This window comes from Taeniopygia guttata, chromosome 4, assembly GCF_048771995.1.
Source record: "Taeniopygia guttata chromosome 4, bTaeGut7.mat, whole genome shotgun sequence".
Classification (NCBI taxonomy): Eukaryota; Metazoa; Chordata; class Aves; order Passeriformes; family Estrildidae; genus Taeniopygia; species Taeniopygia guttata.
In genome coordinates this window covers 50855748-50882642 of record NC_133028.1, presented here as the reverse complement: position 1 = coordinate 50882642, position 26895 = coordinate 50855748, and the positions used below count along the sequence as shown (strand labels likewise).

Below are 26895 nucleotides of genomic sequence, written 5' to 3'. Positions count from 1 at the left end.
ACAGGATATCTTTTTTTTTCCTGCCAGTACATCATATGGTCTGTGCATGTCTAAATGCCATCTCTTTTACAAAGTATCTCTTAAATATATCTAATTTAGTCTTCTGGCATCCAGGGTTTATGGTGTCTGTTAATGTTGCAAACTCTAATGTCAAATCTGAAGGAAAGAACTGATGGATGATTTGACAAGTAGTGGGAGTCTCCTTTCACACATATTTTAGCCATCAGTAGAGCAACACAAAAAAGAGAACACCTTTCTAGTGGTTGTATTTTCTCCCTCAGTCCTTGTAGAACTGTGGACTAAGACTGTTCTTGGCACTTATTTTCAATTATTGTTAGACCCATTTTTTATGGTGCAGGTGACTGCAGTGCTCAGCACCTCCAAACCTCAGATTATTTTTTTTTTTTGAGGTAACCAGAGTAGGTGGGAGTAGGGTTGTTCTGTCATATAAGTAGGAAGAGATCGGGTGTCAAATACAGAAGAGAAGCAAGCAGAATGAGACAGTTTGATTTATGAGTGACAGGTATGCAAACTGTTATCACAGAAGTTAAAAGCAATGATCTCTTTTGATACCATGTCATTCCCCAAGGTGCAGCACCCTTGCTGAAATAGGCTGTTAATCCAGTCAGTGCAGAAACTTATTCTGAATTTAATTCTGCAGCCTGAATAATAGCTACTGGAAGCTAAGGCACTGGACACCTGTGTGCCAGAGACCCGTACACCTGCAGGCAAGTGGACAGAGGAGTAGTAGGATATAAATGGCACTTCAAAGTGCACAAAAGCCTGACTTCAAGGTTATACCAAATCACACCCTCATGCCTCCATTTTTCATCTCTCTTGAGATGTTCTAAAGTAGATGTTTTCTTTTGCCTAAATATTGAGGAGTTTTACTGGATAAAATCAGAACAATTCTTGAACATTCACCTAACTCTATGTATTCAGTTAAATCAGGCACATCCCTCCTACTGTTATTGATAAATGTACCGATGGTCATGCATATATGTAGAAAAAGCATGGACTCAGTTTTTTCCTTATCATAACAGCAATCATTTAATTGGAAGAAATTATGCCATAAAGGATGGGGCAAGTGTACCCTCTGGGGGATGACAGCTATGGAAAATTCCAATTACAACAACATACATGTGGTTTTTTTCATACACCAAATCCCTGGAACAAAGCAGACAAAAAAATCCCTTTTCTCATTAGTTTTCTACACAAGAAGGTATTTTTGTTATATGCTCGCAAACTGACTAGCAAGAGAAAGCCACTAAGTTGAAGTGTAGAGTGTGGTGAATGGAAACCTGGCCAACAGAATCTGCAGATGCTGAGAAGCTGGAGCACACCTGAAGACAGCTACATTTTGGTCAGACCTCCTTAGGACTCTGGATGCAACTTGCAGTTCCATGAGGCACACAGATTCTGCCAGCTGCAGTGGAGCTGCACATCCAGGGCTGGCAAGAGAGCCTGCAGGAGACTGAGCTGTCCCTTTGGCCAGCGGGGGAAGGCACGATCCAAGGTGTCCGTAATTTAGAACAACATACCTTGTAGTGTCTTCTCTGTCATCCTGCTCCCCAGTGAGAGACAGATGTGTTGTCTCTAATCATTCACTGATTGGTATTGGGAGATACATTAACATAATTGGCACATTTGTTCTAATTAACAGAAGGAACTTGCCACATGCCACCCAACATGAAGAGCAAGACCATCAGCAAGAGCAGAAAACCGCAATAACACCTCAGCTCTGGAGCTGCGGTCAGACCTGTGCTGCCACAGGGTGTTTACAGCAGCAGCACACACAGAGACTAAGCCAGGCCAGGCTTCTGTGCAGACTAAATGAACGCAGGGAACATAAATCACACAAGCGATTACACACGCAGGAAAACCTATTACAAAGCTAATTGCTGATACAAATTTAGCCATACCAAGTTACCAGCATTCCTAGGCACTTAAATCTCTTGGCACACTTGCATATGCGTGACTGTTTTAGAAACTGGTTGAGCAGAAACACATCTGCTCCGAAACAAACTCAAGGATGGAAAAGGAATATGATCTCATCTCGATGTTGCCCTTTCAATCATAAGAGTTGTTCCCTACACATCTGGCAATCTCAAGAGCCAAGTCGGCAGGATCTGAGTTCTGGATCCCAGTTGCTCATTGCCTTCTCTGCACCAACCTGCCCTAGAGTCATCTTCAGAGCGAGGAGCACCTGCTGAAAACAGCAAGTCTTCTTACCCTCCAGACACAGGCAAAGCCCACCAGTGCCATTTTCCACAAGAAACAAGATGCAAACATCCTGGAGCAACAAGAGACTTGCCTTGATGAAAGGCAATTTGTAATTCTAGAAGGCAAGAACATTGCTCCCGTGCCTTCCCCATGCCTGGTTGACACAGCAGGATTGCTTTCCATCTGGTTCCCCATCCACACTGGATTGTGGCTGGTGTTCTTTGCAGCTGTGCCAACTGGTCCCAGTGGCACAGCTCACCTTGCAGCAGTCCCTGCTGAGCTGGCATCACCTCCAACAGCCACAGGGAAATCTCAGCTCCCTGGCTTCACCTGGATTGTAACACACACACACATTCCAGTAATAAAGCATTTGTGAAACTAACTAACTACCGATTTGGACACAGTACAAGATGTCTAAGTGAGACTGAGAAAACTCTAGCAGTTTTCATAACGGCCAGCAACAATTTTAGGTACCATGAGACGTGAGTGCCTCTTTGAAGAATGTTATTTGATTTTGGATCTGGTTTCATCCCAGCAACTGTCTGCTGAAGAGGATGTTGTCCTCTATGTACTATTTACTGGAAAGATATTTCATACACATTTAAGATTGAAAATAAAAGGAAAAAGAAGTGATCTCCAAAGCAACTGAAATTACAGCTAAGAGAGACTGCAAAACATACTGAGAATGAGACAGCAAATGCAAACTACTGTGGTGTTTTGTACAGTCATTCTTATTGTGCTTCTGCTGCCAATAAGGAGAATTGTTGTTCCTGCTGTGGAAACACTTCCTTAATTACACATATATCCATCTCTCTGCTTGCAGGGTGTATGTACAGATGCTGGATGTCTCCAGCCCCATTACAGCTTTACTTTATGCACAACTGGGAAGTTAAGCCTCAGAATAAACTTACCAGTGGACCAGAAGCAGCAGATGTAGAACTTTATTCCACAGAGTCTCAAATTCAAATACAGATGATGGGATTATAAATGAAAACTACCTGCTGGGCTTCTTTTCCCACCTAAAAGAGCAGCTTGAACTGGAGGCCCACAGCTCACATGTTGAATGATGCTTTTAGCACCATGTGGGCATATGGACAGATAGGTTGTGTTAGCAAAACCAGAATCCCAGAGCTGTCTTTGCCACAGAAAGCCAGCTGTAGAGAAAAGGATGTAGAAAATCTCCCATTGTAATATTTCATGGAGGAACTAGAAGTCTGACTGTTCTCCAGTCCCACTGATCCTCCTGACCTGACCTGAATCATAAAGCAACTGGATTCACTTTGGAGCATGCCCTGCCCTCACTTACCTTGGCATCAGTGGAACTGGACTAGAAAGGAAAAGTACAGGGGTAGGTCCCATAGAAAAGTCAGGTCTCCAAGAGAGCAGTTCTGCAAGAAGACCTGTGCTACATGGCATGGGTTTCTGCACTGTGGAAATAAACTCGTAGGAAATGTGAAAACAAGGCTGATAATTGAATAGCCTTGTAGTCAGCGTACTTCCCAGGAAAGCAAAAATCCAAACACAAACCAGCCTTTCAAGCAGGAGGCTGTAACCTATGTCTCATACTTTGCAAGAGTGACTCGACCACCCACCAGTAGACTGGGGGGTAAAATGTATGTTAAGAGGGACAGAAATGCAGGGGACCAGATGCTGACAATTGCAGGGTGCTTTATCCTGTACTTCTGGAGGACAGGCCTGCATGGCCAGACCTTACCCAATGGCTCTCCAATGCGAAGTATGAGCAGCCCTCATTCGTTTTGGGCTGTGCTCCTTTACACAAACCTGCCTCCCCCTCCCCACTCTTCCTCTCACTGACACCCAAAGGCAGTTCTGCTGTATGTCACAAGGCACTGCAAAGGACAGTGCCACTTTTCAGCAATTAGCATTTGTGCTCACAAACTCTACCACTTGTCCCTCCTGGTGCTCACTTTCCTTCTGTGAATGTAAAATACTATCTCAGTGACAGACACCTCCATGGAAATGCACACACATGAACTCCCAATTAAGGGATTACTGCTGCAAAACATAAGAGACTCTCAGGAAAGAACACAAACAGCAGTCATATTAATAATCAATTAGATGGAGCTGCCTATTTGTAGCAATAATTTGCCTTAGCTTCCACCAGCCTTTGCCTGGTCAAGACTAGCTGAATAAAGTTTGTGTCACAGTCATCTTGACTCTGCAAAACACCCTCTTCTGCCTCTTGACTCAGTCATTCTTTCCCCCTTGTTCTAGTTCCTAATTAAAGTCATGAATGTGGATAAATATGACATACAGTTTTAAACCCAACTGGGTCACTAAACTGTACACTACACCCTGTTCTGCAATTAAATTACTGTGTGAAACTCCTCAATTAAAATTAAAGAAGCAATTACCCCCCTGTTAAAGGCACTACAAATCACACATTTCAATGCAAAAGTTCATCTGGCAGCTTATGGCATATTAACGAATCTTACATCTCATTTGTGTTTTGATCTATAACCTACCCAAATGAGCTAATTTGATGTGACTCAGTGTCTCCAAATATATTTTATCATGTGCAATACGATGCCGGTGTCTTTCAAAGAACAAGTTAAATGAGCTAAGGGGTTCATTGCTAACAACTCAGCCATTACTGTTGGAGCGTCACTGAATGGGATCCTTCCTGCCTTCTCAGGTTAGGTTTAGAAAATTGCACATAGACAGCAGAGTGGGACTGAAATGCAAGTTTCTCTTCATGCTGGGGAGCTGCAACTCTCTGATTTCCACTGAGCGTGAGGCTGACGGGTCAGACTGCTGATCTCGCCACCTCACCCTACTTCTCCCCTACTGGGGGAAAGCAGAAGGCAGAGAAGCATAGAGCTAGGGCAGGGTGCTGTTTGTTTTTATGTCCACTCATTTTTTTTATCTTTTTGTCACTGCAAGAACATGTGAGCTTGCCCCTTTTCCCCCTCAGCTACATGCAAAAACCTTGTGTAACAATGCCTGTGCTGGTCCTTCTGCTGCTTGCCTAGGCCATGCATTGGATCAGCGCAAACATTTACCTGGGTGGTTCAGAACCTGTTGGTTTGTTCAGCTTGATATTGGCTATAAACCTGGGAGTGGGGAGGGATGCCCTGGTGCAGCTGACACCCACACTGTTCGGGGCTGGTGGGCAGGGGTGTATGACAACAGAGAAGCTGATACGGTTTTTCCAGAGACCATGGAAACCCTTGGTTCCTTACATTGTCCCAAGGGAACAAGGAGATGTACTTTGATTTGACCTCAGGCCCTGAGGCTGGTGTATATTTATACATCTGTTTGTATTTGGATTTTGACTTTTTTTCATAGTGCCCATGACCTGAGCCTGCTTTAATGCTTGTCATGTACTAGTGGATCTGAGGGACTGGTTAAGTGTTGCTTTCAAAGCTTTGCCTGCCCATCTCTGTCTTTGTCCTTCTTGCCCTCTGGAGAAGCTGTATGTTGCTGTGTGGTTCAGCTTTTCAGTACTCCTAAGATCTGCTCTAGCATTGATCCATAAGAGCGTGACACAGTTAATTGCAATTAAATATGCTGGGAATGATAAGCCTGAATTCCCCAGATACTGAAAAGAGGACAGAATTTATCCCTTAGCACGCTTGTTCTCACTACTTTGAAATACCAGGAAAAAAAGAAAAACAAACTAAACACCCAACAGAGAATGAAGGGGGAGAATGGAATCAAAGAGAAAAAGCAAGTGAAAGACATTGTGACTCTGGACTCCGGCATGTGCAACATTACACTGAAGGTGCATTTTGTACAGTCTCACAGTGTTAGCTTCTCTTCATCAGTTTTGGTGTTAAATACAGTGGCTCCTTCAGAAACCAGTAAGTAAGAAAAATATCTGACACAAAACACAATTTCCAGAGTGTGAAGAAGCACACTCTGCTCACCAAAGCATTTGGAAATGCTGCTCACAGCTGTAGCATGTGCATTACCCTACTCTACTTGGAATCAAAGCAGTGTTTCAACAAAGATGGAAAACAGCCTCAGACTGCTGTCTGCCTTCTCCCAAGCACTTCTTATAGTTACCTTCTTATAGTACTGTCAGAAACTTCTCCAAACAAATAAATGAAGTCTTAAACAAAAAACTCATTCATCTTTAAATTAAAATAATCATGTCATCCTTCAACCCACCAAGTTATCTTTCATATCTTCTTTTTTTTTTTTTCTTAAATTTATCTTACTAGCTTCAGCAAGTGGCTGTAATAAAATGTCACATTAAGGTATTCATATTCATTAGTGTTCAGGTCTTTGTTCTTTTAATAGTGTTGGAAAGAATCTACAAAGAGGCTGTATTAGGCAGCTGTCCAATCTGGGTGTTTGATCTCTTTCTGACTTCAAAAGTCAGAAGAGGAAAAAAACCCACATTGAGAATGGTTCTTTTGAATGTCAGATAGGGAGTATAAGATTTCTGAGCCTGCCAAGTGTTAATTGGTGTCTGCCCTGACCATGGTACAAATCAGATTCAGAGTCACTCAATGCACCATCATGAAGAGCTATTGACAGAGTGAGCAGGATACTGGAAGGCAGGAAAAAGCACAACTGTTATGGCAGCAGCTCACAGAGGATTTTTTCAGAGATCACTTTCCACAAATCATGTTAAATTATGCAGTTTGGGTCTCAGCCACACGACTGGGTATAACAGACTTTTCTGAGGGAACAATTGGCCCAGCTGCTGAAATTCCAGAGCTGCTTGTAACACCGCATAAAAAAGAACCAACCCGCCAGCATTAATCTCTGTTTCTAGCAAACGTAATGAAGTTCCTCAGTACTACCCTGCACTGCCTGAATGACACATCCCAGTGCAAAAACTCCTGTCATGGTACAACAAGAAGTTGATTTGATGCAAAGAAACATCAGAAAGGAAAATAAAAACCTGCTGCTAATTTCCTGACAAAATCCAACTGATTAATATTACCATTGTCAGCAAGTTGGCTCGGCAGACCTAAACACTCTTTACAGTTTGAGACATCTTAATGGGGAAAGAAAACAGCCTACAGATCAAGAAAGTGAGAAAAATCTTCTGTGCTAATTATTCATTCTGATGTTTGTGGACACATTTCTGCAATTCTGATTAAATCTAAACTTGGGTTAGATGGGGAGATAACACTTTAAGCTTCATCTCCTGAGAAATCAGCCATCAGTGCTGAGTGACAACCACTTTGCTACTTAGCCATGACAGTCTGACTTATCCTAATGCAAATTGGCAACAGTTTCTTCTGTGCGTGGTAGAGGAAAACCGGAGAGAATTCAGATAGGGGAATTACCGTCATTAGCAATCAATTTTTCTCATAACAGCCACAGTGGATTTAGGATCTCAGAGGCCTTCGTGTGACTCAGGGACCCCCCTTCCATGAGCTGTGAGTCTGAAGCTGGAGGCACTGCTGCACTTAGGGAAGCTGCTGCTCACTGCTGCTGTCAGGCACAGATTGTGGCTCCTGCCGGGGGAGAACAGGCTACCCACTCTGGGTTTGCTTAAAAGCCAGTAGGAAAAACAGCTAATGCCCTGAAGATGGCTTATTAGGCAAATACATCCTCTACTTTCCCAAACCTTGTGCTGCTTTACCTGGGAGCCTGTAGTGTACCACATCCTCTCATGCCAAGTTGGCAGGGTGGTGCATACATATGTGAGTGGAATGGCAAACTAAAAATTAAAACATCTTTGAAAGGTGCTCCTCAGAAGAAGCAATTTTTTTTTTTTTCTTTAAAAGCAAAATGAAAGCTAACAGGCTGGTATGAATATGTTCCCCCAGCTATGTGTCCTCTGGATGCCAGATATAGTTGTGATTTTTCAAAGGGAAGAGAAAACTGAAACCAAACCACCTGCAGCTCTGCCCAGCAAGGCACCACAACCCAAAGCCATTAATCAGGTCCCAATCAATCTTGCCTATGAGCAGCAGTCAGTCAGCTTTCCATTAGCACCCATTCATCACGCCCTGCTGTAAGTCACTGCACCATTAGCCACCCATCAGGTCTTACTTAAGGATGTCCCAGTGCCAGACACTGCTGCTGTTGCTCACCTCAGCTGCTGGGATGCCTTCAGGGGGACGGCACTGAAGCAGGACCTCTTGCTCCAGGGACACTTCTTTCCCTAAGGGCTCCTGCTCAAAAGTTTTCCGGAGATCTGAGAAGGGAGAAGAAAATAAAATAATTAACATTATTATCAGCCAGTCATTTGTATTATATTTGGTTGCCATACTGGTTATATGCAAGAGACAAAGAAATTAGCAATTCTGCTCCCTGTAAAATAAAACATTAAAAAAAATCTGGGTCACATTTTCACTTCATTCCAACATTAAGCAAAGATTTCATGGGGGTTTAATACTAATATTGTAGTACAGCATGTAAACCCAGTGAGCAACGAAGGCTTCCTGTGGAAGGTCATGTCCAGACACAGAACAAAAAGGGAAACCAGTCCCTTCTTCAGATAATTTTCATTTGGTAAACTATACCAGTGAAGTACTAAACAAAGTTATGGAAAATTAAATAAATCTGTAAAACTACAGCATATAAACTGAGTTGCCTTGAACTCATAGATGAAAGTGCTCATGCTGTGATTTAATGTACTTTTAGCTCATAAGCATTAACTTTACAGCTTTAGCAAATTTGTCTACACCTCATTATTATCCCTGTAGCACTAAGTTATTATTATTTTTAATAATAATGTAGTAATAACAATGATAATAATAAAAAGTAACTTCAAGGAGTTGAACCATGTTTGGATCCCTCCACAGCACCACAGAAATGTGTCAGACTGACAGGGCATCAAATGCACCTCCAAAGATCAGACCAGTTCATTGTACTGGACAGCTGCAAAGTCTGGCTTTTTTGTATTCTTTCATAATGTCTTTGCACTGATGGTCAAATAGACTTGAGAAGTTCCCTCCTTATCACTATCCCCGTGTTTTTGCCATGGACTGCAACCCTCTCCTCTGTGCCAGGGAGGATGTGGCTTTGGAGAACTGAGCATTCAGCCCCAGCAGCTACTGGGGATATTTCTCCCTACTGCCAGTTCCTTCTGCAAATGGATGTGAAACCATAATCAAAGTGACATCAAAGAGCTGGCCTGACTTCAAAAACTTTAAAACTCAGTTATTTTTGTTTTACTTCTTGTTCTGAAGTCAAACCATTTCCGTACATCAGCTCAGGGTGAGGTTGCAAAAATACTTGTGTCATACTGGCAACAAGACACAGTCATATGGGACCAATTGAAAAGACAGATATTTCATATTTTGAAGCCATAACCTATGACTGGGCTGGAAAACAGATCACTGAATTGAACCAGTTTACAAATAAACCATGCAAAGAGTTATTTTTTCCTAGATTACCTCCAAGACCTGATTAACAGCTGACCCATGAGGGACTGCATCAATGCTACCAAAAGGCACAACCTTGGGCTGGAAAATGCAGAGATGGAAAAGGAGATGGGGTGGCTACCACCAAAATCAGCTCCTCTGATACACTGAAACTTTGAATAGCATGAGACCTCTATCTGCTACCTTATATTGGGAAAATATGACTGTTCAGGTACCTGGAATTCAGTATCAGTTCAATGGTACCATGAAAAAGCTCTGTCATAGCTGAAGATTATAATTTTAGCTTGATATAGTGGCAAACTTCTGACATCCAAGCATTTCCCCAGTGAAACTGTGTCCTTCCTCTGCATCACAGGCATGAGAGAAGCAGCCCCACACTCTGCTGCTATCCCACCAGCAGCATTCTTGCTCCCTCTGGCACACAGGGCAGGGATACTGAGAACCCCTCTGATGGGACAAGATTTATGGCCACAGTTTAGGGCACCAAAAGATAAGCTTTGGTACATCCTACTGCAGCAATATAAGAAATTGCTATCTCCAGCTCTGCTTGGCTGGGATTACCTTCTGTCAAAAGGAAGCACATGCCAATGTCACAGCTCCCTCACTACAAACCCCAATGTCACAGCTCCCTCACTACAAACCCCAATGTCACGGCTTCCTCACTACGAACCCCAATGTCGCAGCTCCCTCACTGCAAACCCCAATGTCACAGCTCCCTCACTGCAAACCCCAATGTCACGGCTTCCTCACTACAAACCCCACCATTCCAACCCCAGCTGTTGCTGAAGGGGGCTTTACCGTACAACACTGGATAACTTAGGGCAAAGAGGAGGAGTAAAAATCTGGACATGAACGTTACTTAGGATGACATGCCAAGTTTTGCCAGGCTGTGCATATCAGCATCCCTGTCACACTGGAGTTATTCTAAGCCAGTGAGGCTCATTCATGGGACAGCAAGCACAGCAAGTCTCTGATGTCCCTACAGAGTTCCCAATGCACTGCCAGCACCAGCAGTGTCATCCCACCCTGACAGGCCACCCAGTGGACATTTGTGTTCTGTGGTTCCACTTGAGTAAATCTTAAACCCTCCAGGTGCCCATGGGTGGGAGTCATTCCAAGGACAAAATGCTGAGTTTTTGGCTTGCTGCTGTTCTGCACATTAAACATGGAAATGAGCAGCTCTTTCAGGAGCTGGTAGGTTTCTTGGGAAGTTACACTCTTCTTTGGGCCCAGGCTCCTCACCCATCCTGTGGGCTTGATAGGTATCCTGGGCACACATAATGTCAGGATAATGCAGTTTGCTTCAAATTAGCAAACAGCTGGGGCTATATTGCTAGCAGTACCCATAAGATCACATTATTGCTAGTTCCACAGATATCTTCAGAAGAAAAGGTTTACTTCTATACCTTACTGCATTTAGCAGGTACACACATGTGCACAATGCAATTATTGTGTTCTAATATCAAGGTTGAGGGAAAAGGAGAGAGTTACTGTAATAGTAATAGAAGCATATAAGCACAGTATTAAATAGCATATTAATAATAACTTTCAGATGCTCAGGCTGAAGACAGTAGAGGGAGATTAGATAATAATCTGAATATTTTTCTTGACATGTTGATTTACTATCCTACCTACCTTCCTGAAATATTTAACAGAGCTCTAGTTCTACACTGCCTAATGTGCACAATAATCACCTCTCCCATAAAGCACTTGCCTTTAGAAAAATCCCCAAGTTTTAGCTGCATGCAAAAGTAAATAGCATTAATTTAGAAACATGTAATAACAGTAAAAAAGTCTTCCTTTACTATCTTTGTCACCAACAGCTGGAATTGCTGGGTATGAACAGTCCCTTTTCACTAGGAGCAGTTGCAGTGGTGCTGCTGCAGGTGAGACGAACTCTGGGACCCCTGCTCTCCTGGCTGCCTCACCCACAGGGCCTTGTTGTGGGAGAATGCTCTAATGGCACTGTTAGTGTATTTTTAGTTTGTGGATCATTGAAATGCTTGAACCTAAGTAGGCCCTTTGACATAATAGGCAGTAATGTTCTCAAAGGAGCCATTAGATACTATTGAGTAAATTATACTAATTTGGCAGGGGTGAAGGTACATAATTGTGTATTTACAAGACTGGGAGCTCTTATATCCTGCTGGCTCCCTCCCACATGTTCACAGCTTTATCCCACCACCTCCCACAGCAGCTATGTCACCTACAAATGGCTCCAGATGGCAACAGTGCAAGACACTTATGGTAAGTTGATCTAACCAAGCATAAGGTTGGCTGGTTGTGACATACACAAGATGGGTTTTTAACTGATGACGAAGCAAAGGGCCTGGACAAACATCTTCCTCATCTGCAACTGTCATGAAACCCTGCTTGGACAGCACTGGGTTTTGAAATGTCTGCTTTTTCTCTATGGCTCTTGCTCTGATTTCTGTGGATAACAATGACACCCTTCTAATTCTCCAATCTTCAGCTTCCTTTGCCATTTAACAATTATAGTCACTGTCAGCTAGGAGTGGGTGAGCTGGCTAATGTAATGAGGGACTTTGGACCTTTCCCAAGCAGAGTATTTTCAATAACACTTTTCAATTTCTCAAAGTGTCATATAAGTTACAATTACTTGTGAGTGAGGACAGAAGGGATTCATTTTCCCAGACAATGGTAAGAGACTAATAAAATACATCCCAAAGAAGCTTTAACAATCTTCAAAAAATATGCTGGAAAAGCAAATCAATAAAACATTTGATCCATCCTGGATCAGGACCTCTCTGTCTATGAAGAGGCAGTGTGCATTATTAAAGTCTCCGGTGCGCAGCAGCCCTGTTACTGAGATGCTGAGAGAGCACCTTCCCTACCCTTACCTTCCATAGGGGGGACAAGAGAGAAAGGCAGCTGTACTTTCTTTCCATTATTAGTTTGGTAATGTAGAATAACCCTATATTGCTGGTGTTAGCAATACCCTTCCTCCCCTTCTCCAGGTAATGTTCCCCATAGTGGAATGAGCTGGGGTGGACAGTGGCACTGAAGGGCCCATCCTGTCTTTCACCAGCTCTCTCACTAGAGGGATGTCACTGCCAGCACAGGTAACAACCTCCACCCCCACCAGGTGCTTTACCCCATCTCTACCTTCCTTTCAAGGCTGTCTTCATAAAAGAAACCAAAGGCAGCAATTAAAATTCTGGTCTGCCACCTTGAGCCAGACTATTTTCCTTTCTAAAGCACAGTCCTAGTAAATTCAGAGGAGGCTCTTGTGGCATACATCACAGCACGTTTACAGCATACTTATCCTGAGACTTCCCTCCAAGACTCCTGAAATACTCTGCACAACCCTCTCTGGTAAGGACATATGACTGCATAAGAGCTGCATAGAAATAAGAGAATTTTCACAAGCATAAAACTGAAATAAAGTAATGGGAATTCAGACTCTCAGTGTACACCCTGTTGCTAACTTTACTTCTGAATTGCTATGCTTTTTGAACAAAGGGGCATTAGGTCTAATTTTTTATGCACTGCTAGATTACTTCATTATATGTTTAACACATTTTTATCTTACAAAACACTCAGAAGTTTCATTTCTGCCTGAGAAAGGTAATAGATTATACAGGAAGTCATTTCCCCCTTCCTTTTCTACCTGTCAACTTCTAAGAAAGAGCGAAGAACAACCCTATTATTTTTTTTTAATCAAATATATTTTATCTCTTTGTTGTTCTGGGTTTTTGCTGCAATGTGTGGGTGGGTAAAACTATAAGGATATCTTTTATCATTGCTGAGAAATGTGATAAGAGGCAGACCAGGCACTTCAATGTGGTGCTAATGCAAGGGTGACTAATGAATGAGCATGAAAAACGGACACTTGTCAGCCAGGAATTAGATGCAAACCAGACAAACAGAACAAGCCAGCATTACTGTCAGTGAAAGATGGATTTCTGCCCTTGGTAGACCTTTTAGACTTCTTCTCCTTCTAGTAACTCCAACATCAACTTTCCTCCTGTAACAAGCACTCTAAAATATGAGCAAGATTTAAGAGCACAAAAAGATAAAAACCTTTTTTTTCTATACAACTGTCATATTAAATATGGTCATTGAGAGAAATATGTTCAGTTTGTGCTTTCAGAGAAACAAGGGTTTAAGAATGTGAAAAGACCTCCAAAAAAGTATACATTTCCATACAGAAGATAGCTTGCTTTATATAAGTAAGCATATACAGACATCCATATAAAACCAAACACATCAAAATCAAAAAAATAAAATAAAAACACTAGAGAGAAAGTGAATACGGCTTGCTAAAATTTTAGTTGTTATTAAGGACCAACATGTGATATTTAACCAAGATTTCAAGTCTACCTTCTTCCCCTTTTTCAAGAGGCAAAGTTCAATTCTATTTTAATTTTACATGGCCTAATTTTACCTGGTAATAAGAACACCCAACCTGAAAAATAATTGTAGGAAAATATTGGTAAAATGCCACTGATGTCCTATAAAATGAAAGAGGATCCACATGCTTGTGAAAACACATATCAGTGCATTTATTCCCAAACTTGGATGACTGATTCTTAGCTCCAGAAACATGACTAATATTGTAAAATTGATCTCTTCCTCTTCCATTACTTCCCACAATGTGGATAGAGTTGAGGGACACCTTTTTGCTTCAAAAAAAAGCTAATAAATACTGAATTGCAAATCTAAATGTAAGAAACCCTGCCCTGTCAGGCATAGTTTGGCCCTGCTTTAATGTTCACAGCTGAGTCTGTGACCTTTGCAAGGGGATCAATCACGCTGGTGGGTAGGAAACGGAAAGGTTAGGGTACAAAAACCTCTTCTTTATCCATTTTGTTCTTGTGTGGTTCCAGCTCTGTTATTAATTAGATCAAAACAGATTTCCAGTGAGACAATCACAGGAATGTCATCAGTCTGTAACCCAGGGGATCCCTCTGCAACCTCTATCAATGGCTTTTCTAAGTGTGGTGCCTTGCCCTGCAGAGTCCCCTGCTGTATCAGCTGCACACTGGGCATTGATCAAAGCCTCCTGCCCTCCTCCAGAGCACTGCTGCTCATGGAATGCGACTGCAGCTGGACAGGGCTGTGCTCTCAGCTGGCCCACACTTCAGCAGCTGGTGCTAAGACTGAGGAAATAAGCCAACACCTCAAAACTCTGTCTTAATCCTCAATACATAACTCGGTGCTACTCTTTCCTTTTCTGGAGGGGCTCTTTCACTTCTGGCCAGTCCTAAAGACAAATGTTGCAGCGCCACGAGGCTGACACAGTCACCTTCTCAGTCTGGAGACAAACATCACAGATGGTGGAACTTCCACCTTTCCAGAGACGCCTGGCAGCTCATGGCTTGGGCTGAGCTTGTCTGCAGTCCTCTGGTGGCCCACATAGCCAGAAAGCAGCACGAGCTTCCACGGCCAAACAGCTGAGAGGGACTGCAGCAGCTTCTTGGAAGTGCACACCTTGTTTTGGGGATGCAGGCTGCCCTATCTCTGACCTGAGATACAGAATGAGGTGTACACCCTTTGCTTGCCAGGCTACCATCTGCAAGATACTCTGCATGAGCCCAGTACCTTCTCTCCTCTTTTATTTCCTTTGTATTTTCAGCCTGAATAAATGGGAGGTGCAGACTGGCCAGCCCTCATACTATCAATGGCATCTCCAGCCAGCTGGGGATAACACTGTGCCCTGATGACTCTAGAGACTCACTGCTCACAAATCTGCAAGAAAACCATTTCCTTCTCCTCCTCTCTTGGTAGAGAGGAGGGGAAATAAATTCAAGCTAGTTCAGCCAGGTGCTCATAAGACTAAACAGTCTTTTGCAACACAGCTTCCTTGTGGGCTGTGCTTATAATGAAGAATGACACACTCAACACATTTGGCATTGAAACAACTGTAAAAAATACAAGTAAACAAATTCTTTGTCAAGAATTCACTAAGCAGATGGTTCCCAGGTGTACATTGATCACACTGCTCTCCTCCTCTTCTGTTTTCACTTGATAGCTCAATATTTTGTTGTAAGCTTAATCTGAAAACCGACTTATAAACTTAATTCTATTAATTATTTTTTTAGGTGATTGAAGATGAACTCCTAAATTCTTGTTTTTCAAATAAATCTAAATATCATGTTCAAATGACCTAACCTCAACGGGTGACATTTTACATAACAGATGCTCTAAAGGTACTAAAGACACCCATTAGAAACATCAGGTGTACATTACAGTTCACATGTAGAATTGCATTTACAAGACACTGAAACACTAAAATTGGAAACTCTTTATGTAAGTGGTGTTTTGTTGTTGCTCTTCTGATAGACTAACCTAACTCACACAGTTGTCTGATCACTACTAAAATACAAGAAAAATTTATTAACTTCCTGGCTGGATCTATCAGCACTAAGGCCCTAATCAGACTGTACCGAGAGATGATAATTTATTAGGCATGACAGTGTAGGTAGGATATTCTCAAAGCTCCTACAGAGAGATTAAATTTTTGTTAATTCAGTAAAGGAGTTTCCTTTTGTTTTTTAAGCAATGCAAACATCAGGTCCACCCTAATTTACAGAGTCTTGGCTCTTCCATACAGTGCAACATAATTTCTATTTATTGCTGTTGCAACTGCATTCTTAAATTTGGGAGTGGTCATGCCTGTTAACTTGGGAAGTGGTGCAGGAGCATGCTTTTCAGAAGCACAAGCAGAGAGGTAGGTAGGACTGAATATACTAAATGCACAGTTAAGCTCTCTGCTGCCCTTTCTGTAATCTGCTGCTCTTCAGTAATCTCAGCTCAAGACCACACGCCTCAGTCATCCCTTTATTAACTCCAAGCAGCAGATATTGATTAGTAGCAACTTAAATGGCACACAAGGACTGAAGGAATTAAGGTCCTATCTATGCTAGCTCTCATACACACTTGCCAAAGTACACAAACCACATTTTTATGGTATTTTTTAAAACTGGATATCTTGGATGTACCTTCCCATTAAGATTTTCAGTTGTTGACCTTCCTAGCTCCCTTCTGCTTATCTCAACATCCACCCAATTTGTTCTTATTGCAGAGGGCTCTAATGCTTTAGTGGCTACCGAATGTGTCCTCACAGCTCTGCTTGGATCAGAAGAGGGGCACTGCAGCCATGGAGCACGGGCCTCAGCACTACAAGGTGAGATAAACAAGTATCAGTACAGAATATGTGATTGTTTTTCATGTCTGCTTCTTTGCGTAACTACAAACCACTTATAAGTGGAGATAAACCATCAGATGAACCAATCTAATTTTCTGTACCGCATTAATCTTATCAGTATACAGTATCTGACATGCATATATTAACTGCCTTTGAAAAAAATAGCTGGGAGAATAAAGGCTTTCAGATAAGTACATGGGAAACGAGTACAAAATGATAAAAAAAATCAACAAGCATAGTTCCTTACTACATCAGGGCTTTTAAAAAATGTTTGTCCTTTTTTTTTTTTTAATTCTGAATTTAAGATAGTGAATAAAGGAAAAGAATAAATTATTCACACCCATTACACCAAAAAAAAAAAAATAAATCAGGTAATAGAAATTACAGAAAAAACTTCTGTTTTCTCATAGATGTTCAACAAATCTAAAACCTGGGAGCAGATTTAGGGCTTGAATTTCTACTATATTTTCTCAAGGAGAGCATGGGTTAACATCATGAAGTCAGTGAACACCAAAGTGGTGCAAATGAAAAGTGAGTTTGCTTTATGCACAGGGGCTCAAAGCAATTTGTCTTAGCCACCATTTTATTATCTGATCTAAAAATTAGGTCAAATCCTGCAGCTATTGTTTAGTCTTTATCAGATGTATGTTCCAGTGGGTTTAACTCTACTTTTGATTACACAGGCTCAGATCTCATTCATTGTTTTAACAGGAATTTTGCCCTGTTAGGTTTTATCTGCTCAATGGCATCAGCTCTGTTACAGAAAATTTACATTAAAATTTATATTCGGTCACATTTTTCACAGCCAAAGGCAAAACTGCCCAAAATCCCTCCTTTCTCCCTCCCTCCACAACAGGAAATGTTTTTTAATTGAGCAGGAAAACTGTATCAAAACTTATTAGTGACTTCTAAGACTCCTCATAGGATTTGCCTAGAATAAATCAGAAATGTGCGAATAAATAGGAAATGTGTTTTAGCACTTTCCTAGGCAAATATCTCAGAAAATTTATTGTATCTTTCCAGCTTCACCAAGATACATACATTAGGTGTCACTGCTTTGTTGGTTTCTGATATATCTAAAATGGCAAAGTGAAAATTAATCCCAACAATTCTACTGGTTTAAGAGGATGAAATGCTCAGCTCTGCTCTCATGGGGAGACCAGTGCCCCAAGACAATGAATTCCATGAAACAGGAAAGACTTGCCTTTGCAGAAAGAGCCTGCACAGAAGGGAGTAATTTCCCAGCATACACATGATCCAGAAGTCTGACAGTGATTCGCTGTAAATGCCCTGAACACTTCAGGAAGCTGGAATGTTGTCTTTAAACTCAGGCTCTTTTCCTGTCTGTATTGCCAGCATGGGCAACCTTTGAAAACCAGCAGCATCTTTAGTCCATATTTATAGATCATTCCTTTCCTGAATAACTGAAGCTCTTGGTCAAAGCAATGTTGCAATTGATTTCCACAGAGAACTTTCATTGACCAGGTTGTTATGTACTTTCTTGACACATGCCTGACCCTGTATTAAACAAACACAAGCTGCTTTTCCAGGATGCACATTTTTCACACTTTCAAATTACTTTTCAGTTAATTCTATTACACGCTCAGTGAACAGTGATGCTGGGTGCTATTTTTCTGTTTGTTTGTTTTAATGGAGTGCAGCTCCAGCCCTTGAGAGGACACAATAATTCCAGAATCAGACATAAGGGCATAAGGGAGAAAAGACATAAAGTGGATAAGGAGAAAAGGAGAAGTAAATGAACAGGGAAAGGGAGAAAGAGGAAGAGAGAGGAGAGAAGGAGATGGGGGGAGGGGGAGAGAGAGAAAGAGGAGAGAAGCTTTTCCTAATGTGCTAGACATGGCTAGTTATGCTACAATTGTACCTGTCAGGATAAAATCACCAGGTTCGGGTATTAAGACAAATAATTCCACTTAAGCAGTTTACATGCTCCACTGGCCCCTCACCTTACCCAAAGGTGTCAGTGCTCACTCTTGTGCCAATTATAAGGGAAGACTGCACTGGTGACAAATAAGCAGCTATAGCTACAGACTGATGTGGAGATGGACTCTTCTGTCCCTCTTGAGATTTGGACATCCTTGATTTCCTGGATTAATAAATACTGCATAGAACCTACATTGTATCCCCGCTTCAAGGCACAATGTGTAACCATCAGAATACTTAACCAGCTGTGCTGGAAGTTTGTTATGACACAACTATTACATTGCCAGTGCACATTCAGTCCTAAGAAGGCAAAGTTGTGAATACAGATGAGCGTTGGTGTAACTGTGTTTAAAAGAGTGGTCTTGCAGACCAAATGACATCAGGAAGTAAGGCACACTCCCCACATCATCTTCCTGAGTTCCTAAAAAGTAGGTGGGAGTTACCTGACAAATTTATAGAAATCTATGCATTGAAATTTTTCCAAAGAATGTGCTTTTGTTGCTGGTTTAAAATCCTCAGACTGAAGGACCTGTACTTCAACCCTTAATCCCTAGGACTCTAAGTGACTTGCCTGTGTCACAGCTGTCCAAGAACCCCAAATTCAGGGACAAGAGGTTAAAAAAACTTCAGTAAGGTACAAAGACACATTTGAATTACAGGCGTCTAAAATTCCCTGGTGTTTATTTAATTTGACTTTTCTGGGGAAAAAAAAAAGGCACTGAGACTCTGGAAAAATCACTGAACTGATTGTTCCCCTCTTTCCAAAATATAGTAAGAAAAATAAGCGAACTCTGTATTACGAGCACCTTCAATATAAATGTGGACACCTAGGAAGAAAGGTCAATTGATATAAAATGCATTGACACATAATGATTATGTGTAATATAGGAATTAGGTGCACAGGTATGCCAGGACACGAGAGTTACTTAAATATCAAGTAAAATACACTTAAGTATATATAAAATACTTCCAAACTGTGTTAATTTAATGGTCATCTGTCAAGGGCTACCTGGCAGGACATGAGAATCTACTGAATGAGTTAACTGCAGAGTCATAATCTAAAAAACCTGTTCAAACATTGCTAAACCTCTCTGAAGTATTGACTGCTTGTAAGAAAAAAAGAATTGAAACCACTCTCTTTTGTTTCATTACAAAAAAGGAAAATCCTGAAAGTACTGAAAAGCTTCCTGCCATGGGAAAGCAATATGCACACATGTACTGGCATTTCTGCTTTTGCAGGAAGACTGTCTTGTACAATAATTTTAATTCCCCTTAGCCCTGGGGAAATTCTCTGAGGGCAAGCCTATACTTAAAAGTACGATTTCCCATTTTACTTGGACTAAAAGCATTCAAAAATGTGTATTTAAACAGCACTTTTGAGATTTCTATCTGGATGTTTATACAGAAAGTACCTCCTCTTTGAGGATTTAACCAAGTACTAGTTTCTCAAGAACAGAAGAAGAATCAAGCCCTTAATGGAGTGTTATAATGACAGAGAGTCCTTCCTCTAATGTCTCTGTGAAAAGGTTTATTTGGCTGGAAGAATTCTCTTATCCTATTATAAATTGTTAGGCACAGTGCAGGGAATATAAGTATGCTGCAAATCCAGCTTCCAATGACCTTTTCTCACAAAATGTGTTTTTGCGGAGTGAAAGCAGTGAAAGAAAGGCAATTCTAGATGATATATTTTGTTCCTATTATACAGAACAGTATTTCATCATATGAAAGAAATGGGAGTCCCCAGTGTTACTACTCTATTACAAAGAAAAGCACTTCTTTGAAAATTAATGAACATTAAATATTTGTACAGTCAAATGAAGATCTGTTTTCAGGGAACTGGTTGCCCTGTGTTCTTGGGGTCTAAGCTGGGAACTGTTCCAAATAAATACTGAGGCGAGTAGCCATGAATAACAATGATGAAATACTAGGGTTCAGATGACCACTTTCAAACTCATATTACCAGTCTGATCTCATGATATGCTAAACACACCCTTTTTTTCTTTGCTAAGGAACAGCAGCTCTATTGTCTGACTGCAGTGATACATATTTTCAGCTTTACAGAAAAGAGCCTGGGTGTTCTGGTGAGTACCAGGCTGACATTAAGTGAGAAATGTAGCAAATCTTAGCAAATACGGCTAATGATGTCCTGGGCTGTGTTAGAGAAAAAGGATTGACAACAGGTGAGGGAGCTGATCCTATCCCTTAATTCAGCCCTTGTGAGGTCACATCTGTAGTACTAGGACCATTTCTGGGCTCCCCAGTACTAGAGACACATGAGCATAGTCCAGCAAAGGGTCACAAAGATGACAGCAGCATCTCTCCTACAAGGAAAAGCCAAGAGAGGCTGTTCATCCTGGAGAGGAGAAGGCTCAGAAGGATCCCATCCACCAGATGGGAGAGTGCAACAAAGACACAGCCAGGCTCTTTTCAGTGGAGCCCAGTGATGGCACCAGAGGCAATGGAAAGAAAATGAATCACAGAAGGTTCACCCTGAACATCAGACAACACTTTCTCATTGTAAGGTGACAGAGCAGTGGCATAGGTTGTCTAGAGAGGTGGTGGGGTCTCCTCTGTGGGAGGTATTCAAAAGGTGTTTGGAGATGGTCATGGATCATTGGCTGTATGTGTCCCTGGCTTGAGGCAATGGTTGGATCAGGTGACCTCCAAAGTGCCTCTCAGACTCAACCATTCTGCAGCTCTGTGAAAAGAACAGCTCTCATCTCTTTCCATAGCCTGCTTTGTTACGGTTCCTACTCATTGGCTTCAGGCACTTTTATGGGGACATAAAACTGCTGTACTCAATAAATACTGGTTTTGATGCCACACATAGGAGAACGAGGCTTAGCTCTTAAGAGGATATTTTTGAATGCCTCAGTTTCAGTATGCGTCAATAACTGCACAAAATACAGAGTGGTTGGAAACTAAACCTCTCCCTGAAATGGCAGAGATTGCAGTTCTCCCCACCTAACCAGCATCCCCCCAGTGCACCCCCAGCACTCACATGCAATGCGGACGTAGGCTTTGCGGCTCTTGGTGGTGCCTGCGGAGCTCCAGGCAACGCACTGGCACCAGTAATCCTCCGGCCCAAAGAGCTCCTCCACTTGCTGCCGGGAAATCTCGATGCTGACCTCCCGGACAATCAGACCTGTCAGGGTGCAAGGAACACTGGTCAGTGTTGGGCTTACTGATGGAAAGAAAACAAGTGAAGTTGCAGAAATCTGCTTGCAAAGTTGCTGGGAGACCTTACAGCTCTCTACAAATATCTACTCAGAGATACAGACTGTCATAAGGATGCGAAGGGAAAGAAACTCCCACTTTGTCTGCATAATGAGAGATGTGGGTGAGTGAAAAACTAATTACTGAGATTTTGACTTTCATCACATACAGCATGTATTTTAGACAAATTGGAGGAACAGCACCTCAGCTAATATAAATTGTACCACATCTCTTGGACAATGTACATCAAGAGACAATCCAAATCAGTTTTATTTTGATATATCATAAAACCACATAATCATTCAATTTATATTACTTCCTTAGCCCTTCTGTACTTAATCTCTTTTTGCTAGACAGACACAGCACAGGGAGAAGTCCTGTTCACTGTGACACTGAGGTGCCAGGAAAATGGATTTTAGGATGGCCAAAAATATCGTGATACTTCATAATGACGAGCACATGTGCGGAAGTATGGTTATTGCAAGCTGCCAGATGGACACTATTACCATCATATATGCTGCAGATATTGGAATATTTTTAAGGGATTTTATAACACAGTGAAACACAATTCAGTGCCTGACAGTCTCTCTGGCCCTGCCCTCCATAACCCATCTCAGCACAACCCTCCCCCAAACCCACAGTTGCACCCACGAGGACAGTGACCCACTTGCCATCCTTCCAAGCAGACCGAGATTTACCCACATTTCCCACACAGTGCTCTCTCCGGGGAAGCCTTTTTGCTTCTTCTAAATGCAAGGAAATTTTGCAGTGTCTCAGACACCACTGTGAGCATCGCTGGCAAAACGTGTACATCCTCTAATGATCCACTGTGTTTCACACAGACACAATCCTCTTCTCTCCTTCAAAATGCAGACCCTGGTCAAAAGGCTCTTAATTACTGGGTGGGGGTGGGAGAAAGTTTTTACACCTTTTTTCAGCATATTTGCTCTTTGCTGATGATGCCCAAGTATCAACAAATTTCTAATGCATGTCTGCCAATAGAGAATACCATTGCCATTTCAAAAATGCACTCTTGCAAACAGTCTTGAATATAAAAATTCACATACAAGTCTTTTGTTTAGTGAGATTAATTTTTATTTCCAGAATTGCCAGGAAACTGAACTGAATTATCCTTGGATCAGAGCATGCACAGTTTGTCCCCATCACCAAACACCAAAGGGCAGGTCCTTCTGCTGAGCACAGACTTGAGCCTGTGGAGGCCAGCTACCCTCAGCCTCCTGCCACAGGGCTTACAAGGGGATATTCATAACGTGAATGCTCCCAGTCGTACAGCATGGCGTGTTCCTCGAGCGCTGGAAACCAGGCCAGCCCTTTGATTTGCCTTCAGCCTCACAGAGGCTCCATTCAGGGAGCCAATGATTAATTACTGTTTGCACACAGTTGTGCACTGTCACTGCAGCTGCATCCCAAAACTTGGGCAACAACCTAGCAGCAGAAAGGAATTAAGGCATGTAATACCACAGACTTCTCTGGTGGGAATGCTTTCTAATGAGATGTATTTTCCTGCTAGAGACTATCACAGCCCAGCTCCCTTGTATTTCATTATCCTTGACATCTTTAGCCATTGAATAATCAGCTTCTTTGGGGGAAACACTTAATAGCTCTTCTCTTTGAAATGGAATACTCAAAATATGGTAACAGCACTCCAAAGAATGGAAATCAAAGCAGTGCATAGGCACTTGATATGCAATGAATACTGTGCTATAAACTTATTTTGCTTTGATTAGATAATTTAGCTCCATGAGGGGTCTGAGGGATAGCTTTTGTCCTGGTGAGAAGAGCATGAAGAGGGTGGGGAGGAGAATGAACCTTACATCCATAAAAATTGTTGTATTTTCCCAGTGCGACTTCTGCTAGTCTAAAGATTACTTCGGCTCATTCCCACAGTTTTTACTGCACTAGCCCAGGGAGCTTTTGAAGGTTACAACATTTTGTTTTTATAAGGCTGATTATGACAGAGCTTGATGGATCAGTGAACTTTGTTACCCAAGGGCCAAAATAAGCATGCTCATAATGACCATACTGGTTAATAATGATCATGAAATAGCCTTAACATTCAGGACACAAATGTCGTTTTCTGATTGTCTGTGGAAGATACAAAACTATACTACAAATAGCTGCTCCCTATAAATGCACCAGCAGGACTTTTTATCTTGGACCTCCTGAGATGCTTTCTAATTCAAAATAACAATCTACTCCTCATAATGTCTTTTGGGACTGCTGTGAAGTACTGACAGGTTTCAGGTTACTCAAAGTAATTTGGTCTTTGAACAGTATCAACAATTGTGCCATGACCAAAGAGATGCACACCTTCTTTCCATAGCAAATAAATGCTACCTCTTTCTGCTTACAAGCAAAAAACATCATTGTGTCTTCATCTCTAAGGTATACTATGTTTCCTAGAGTTCAAAATGTATCTAACCAGTTGGTGGTGCCACAAGATCATCTGGGATGTAAGGATCCATGGCCAGAACTCAGAGATTTGATTCCACCACTGCTTCCCAGCGCAATACACTGGTGCCTTATTGCCCAAACAGCAACGCTGATTTAGGAGAAAACCCTCACCAGCTGAAACACACCCACCCTCAGACCCTGGGGCAAGCACAAGGAGACATGTTTCCCTTGTTGTACCAACTCACAATCTTATTCCTTCTGCTAGCACACTCCAACATCACCCCAAACAGAAAATCCCTTTCTAGGCCATATTGCAAACACTGTAATTTGCTGAGATATCTCAGATAGCAACTGCCTTGTTACCAGCTGACACACTGCTGTACATCAGATTTCACAGAGGAGCTGGCACACTCTGTCTGCTTTCATTCGGGAGTGTATTGCTTATCTGTCTCCTGTGGGCACCAAGTGCAGGAAAACCCTTGCATGATGGCTTCAAACAGAGATCTTCATCTTATCTCTGTTGGACCTGCTTCTGCTTCTACACCAAAGAACATTAGCTAGAGGAATGGAAAAGAAAAAACAAAAAAAGGAAAAAGAAGAAAAAAAGCTGAATAACCCATGTCTCAATATTTCCAGACAATGTGGCATGCTGCACCTCTTATTCAGGCTACTGTTTATTAAATTGCTTGTTTATAAGTGAGTGCACAATCTCTGAGAGCAAAATTAGAAGTTGCTTTATAAAATGAGCCCCTGTATTTTGCCCAAATATACATAGGACAAGACAGACTAAGAGATCAGCAGTAAATTATGTATCATATACCTAGGACAAGACAGACTAAGAGATTAGCAGTAATTTATGTATCATATACCTATCAGGTACTGGCCAATTCCACTTTGTCATTGTGCTAAGTAAAATGTCATCTTCTCACAGAGAGTAAATCCTCTACCTTACCTTCTTCTTTAGAAATATATTGAAATTTTCAGTCTAGTTCTTGATACAGCTGAGATATAAAGCAGATGAAGATACACAGCATAAATGTGGTGGGTTTTTTGAACACTTAAGTAAGCTGACCATTTTCAGAATTACATAATAATCACTTAGATGGTGGAACTACTGACAAGAAGTCAGGATCTTTATATTTCAAGTAATGCCATAGCAAACAGGGTTGAAGGGAAATAATAGCAATGTGGGCAGCTAGAATGCTTGTCAGGTTCCTTCTATAAATCCACAAAGGTCTGACCAAAGGGATATCCCCAACCATATGATGACATGCTCAGCATATAAAGCTGTGAGAACAATAAGGAAGATGTTCAGAGTGGTGGTATTTGTCCTGCAAAGTCACCTGTGATGGAGACATGCTTTCCTGGGGAACACCTGCCTGCCTACCAAGTGTTGAATAAAGTCTTTGTTTTGCTTTGCTTGCACAGTTTCTGGTTTACCTGTTAAACTGCCTTTATCTCAGCCCATGAGTTCCCTCACTTTTACCTGCTGGATTCTCAGCCCTATCCCACCATGGGAGTGAGTAGCTGTGTGTGGCTCAGTCACCAGCTGAACCTAAAGCAACAACAACCAGTCTAAGATATTCTTTTGTCCTAGTAGTTTTCTGTCCAGTTCAGGATGGAGGATAGCAATGAAGAAGGCTTGTGGCATTTGTCAGAACTGGTCTGCAATTATGTCCTAGTCCAGTGAATCAAGAAGTTGCCTATAAGTCACAATTTTTGCCTACTTATTAGCACAGCTTTTTCAATTACTCATTTCAACAAAATAAATGTATTTCTGGGACTAATACAACTCGGGCTTTGAAAAGGGGTAGGAAGGAACCAGAACTTTACTTATTCTGTATTTGCAGGTTATGAGGGATTAGTGGGCAGAGAAAGGCAAAGGGTGGAAGGAATCTTTCTCAGTCTGCCTACTGCTAATAAGGACAGGGAGAGGCACTAACTCATGGTGTGTATCAAAATCTAAGTTAATATCCCTCATGGAGCAAAAGGAAGTGTGAAGAGGGAATTATGCCTTATATGCATGGTCTTTTATTATAACTGTATCCTAGAAACACAATAAAGCCAAAACACACTTCATACACATGGTCCCCAAGTGCTTAACTTAACTGGCTACACAAACTGTGAGGTAGATTATCTGGTCTTCAGAGGCACAAAACTATCTCTTTTACTGTATGCAAATGCAATGCAATTGTAGATATTATGGCAGATTATTGATAACTGCAGTTATAACTCATGGGTTCCATATTGCACCCACTGTAGTAATTGGCAAATTTCCCAATGATTTAAAAGTAACATATTTGCTGACCAGACACACTTCTTTCTAGGGAAACAAAAATGTCTCAAGGTGCTATGGCTATATAAGACTGCACAAGACAATAAATGATCACCACAAATATCAGAAAACAGAAAATTATTATAATTTAATCAAATGTAATTATTCAGCCTGGAGTCAGTCTAGGTCACAGAGTTCATATCTACACCTCACTGGGCACCATTCTGCTGAGAAACTGTTTTGATATATTTTGGCTGTCATAACTGTTCTGCATTTAATATTAATACCCAAAACCTGTGAAAATACTCCTCAGGACTTTGATAGAGCAATTTTGGTGA

General features: G+C 41.6%; 1 protein-coding gene across 2 annotated transcripts in view; it reads right to left on the bottom strand.

The window, feature by feature from the left end:
* The window catches only part of UNC5C (unc-5 netrin receptor C), a 251061-nt gene that overhangs the window by 53547 nt on the left and 170619 nt on the right, over positions 1-26895 (bottom strand). For both annotated transcript variants that reach the window (XM_030271701.4, XM_030271700.4), the window contains exons 3-4: positions 21653-21796; positions 8244-8347 (exon numbers count right to left, since the gene is read on the bottom strand). In XM_030271701.4, coding sequence (XP_030127561.4) covers positions 8244-8347; positions 21653-21796 — 248 coding nt within the window. The remainder of the gene's footprint in view (positions 1-8243; positions 8348-21652; positions 21797-26895) is intronic.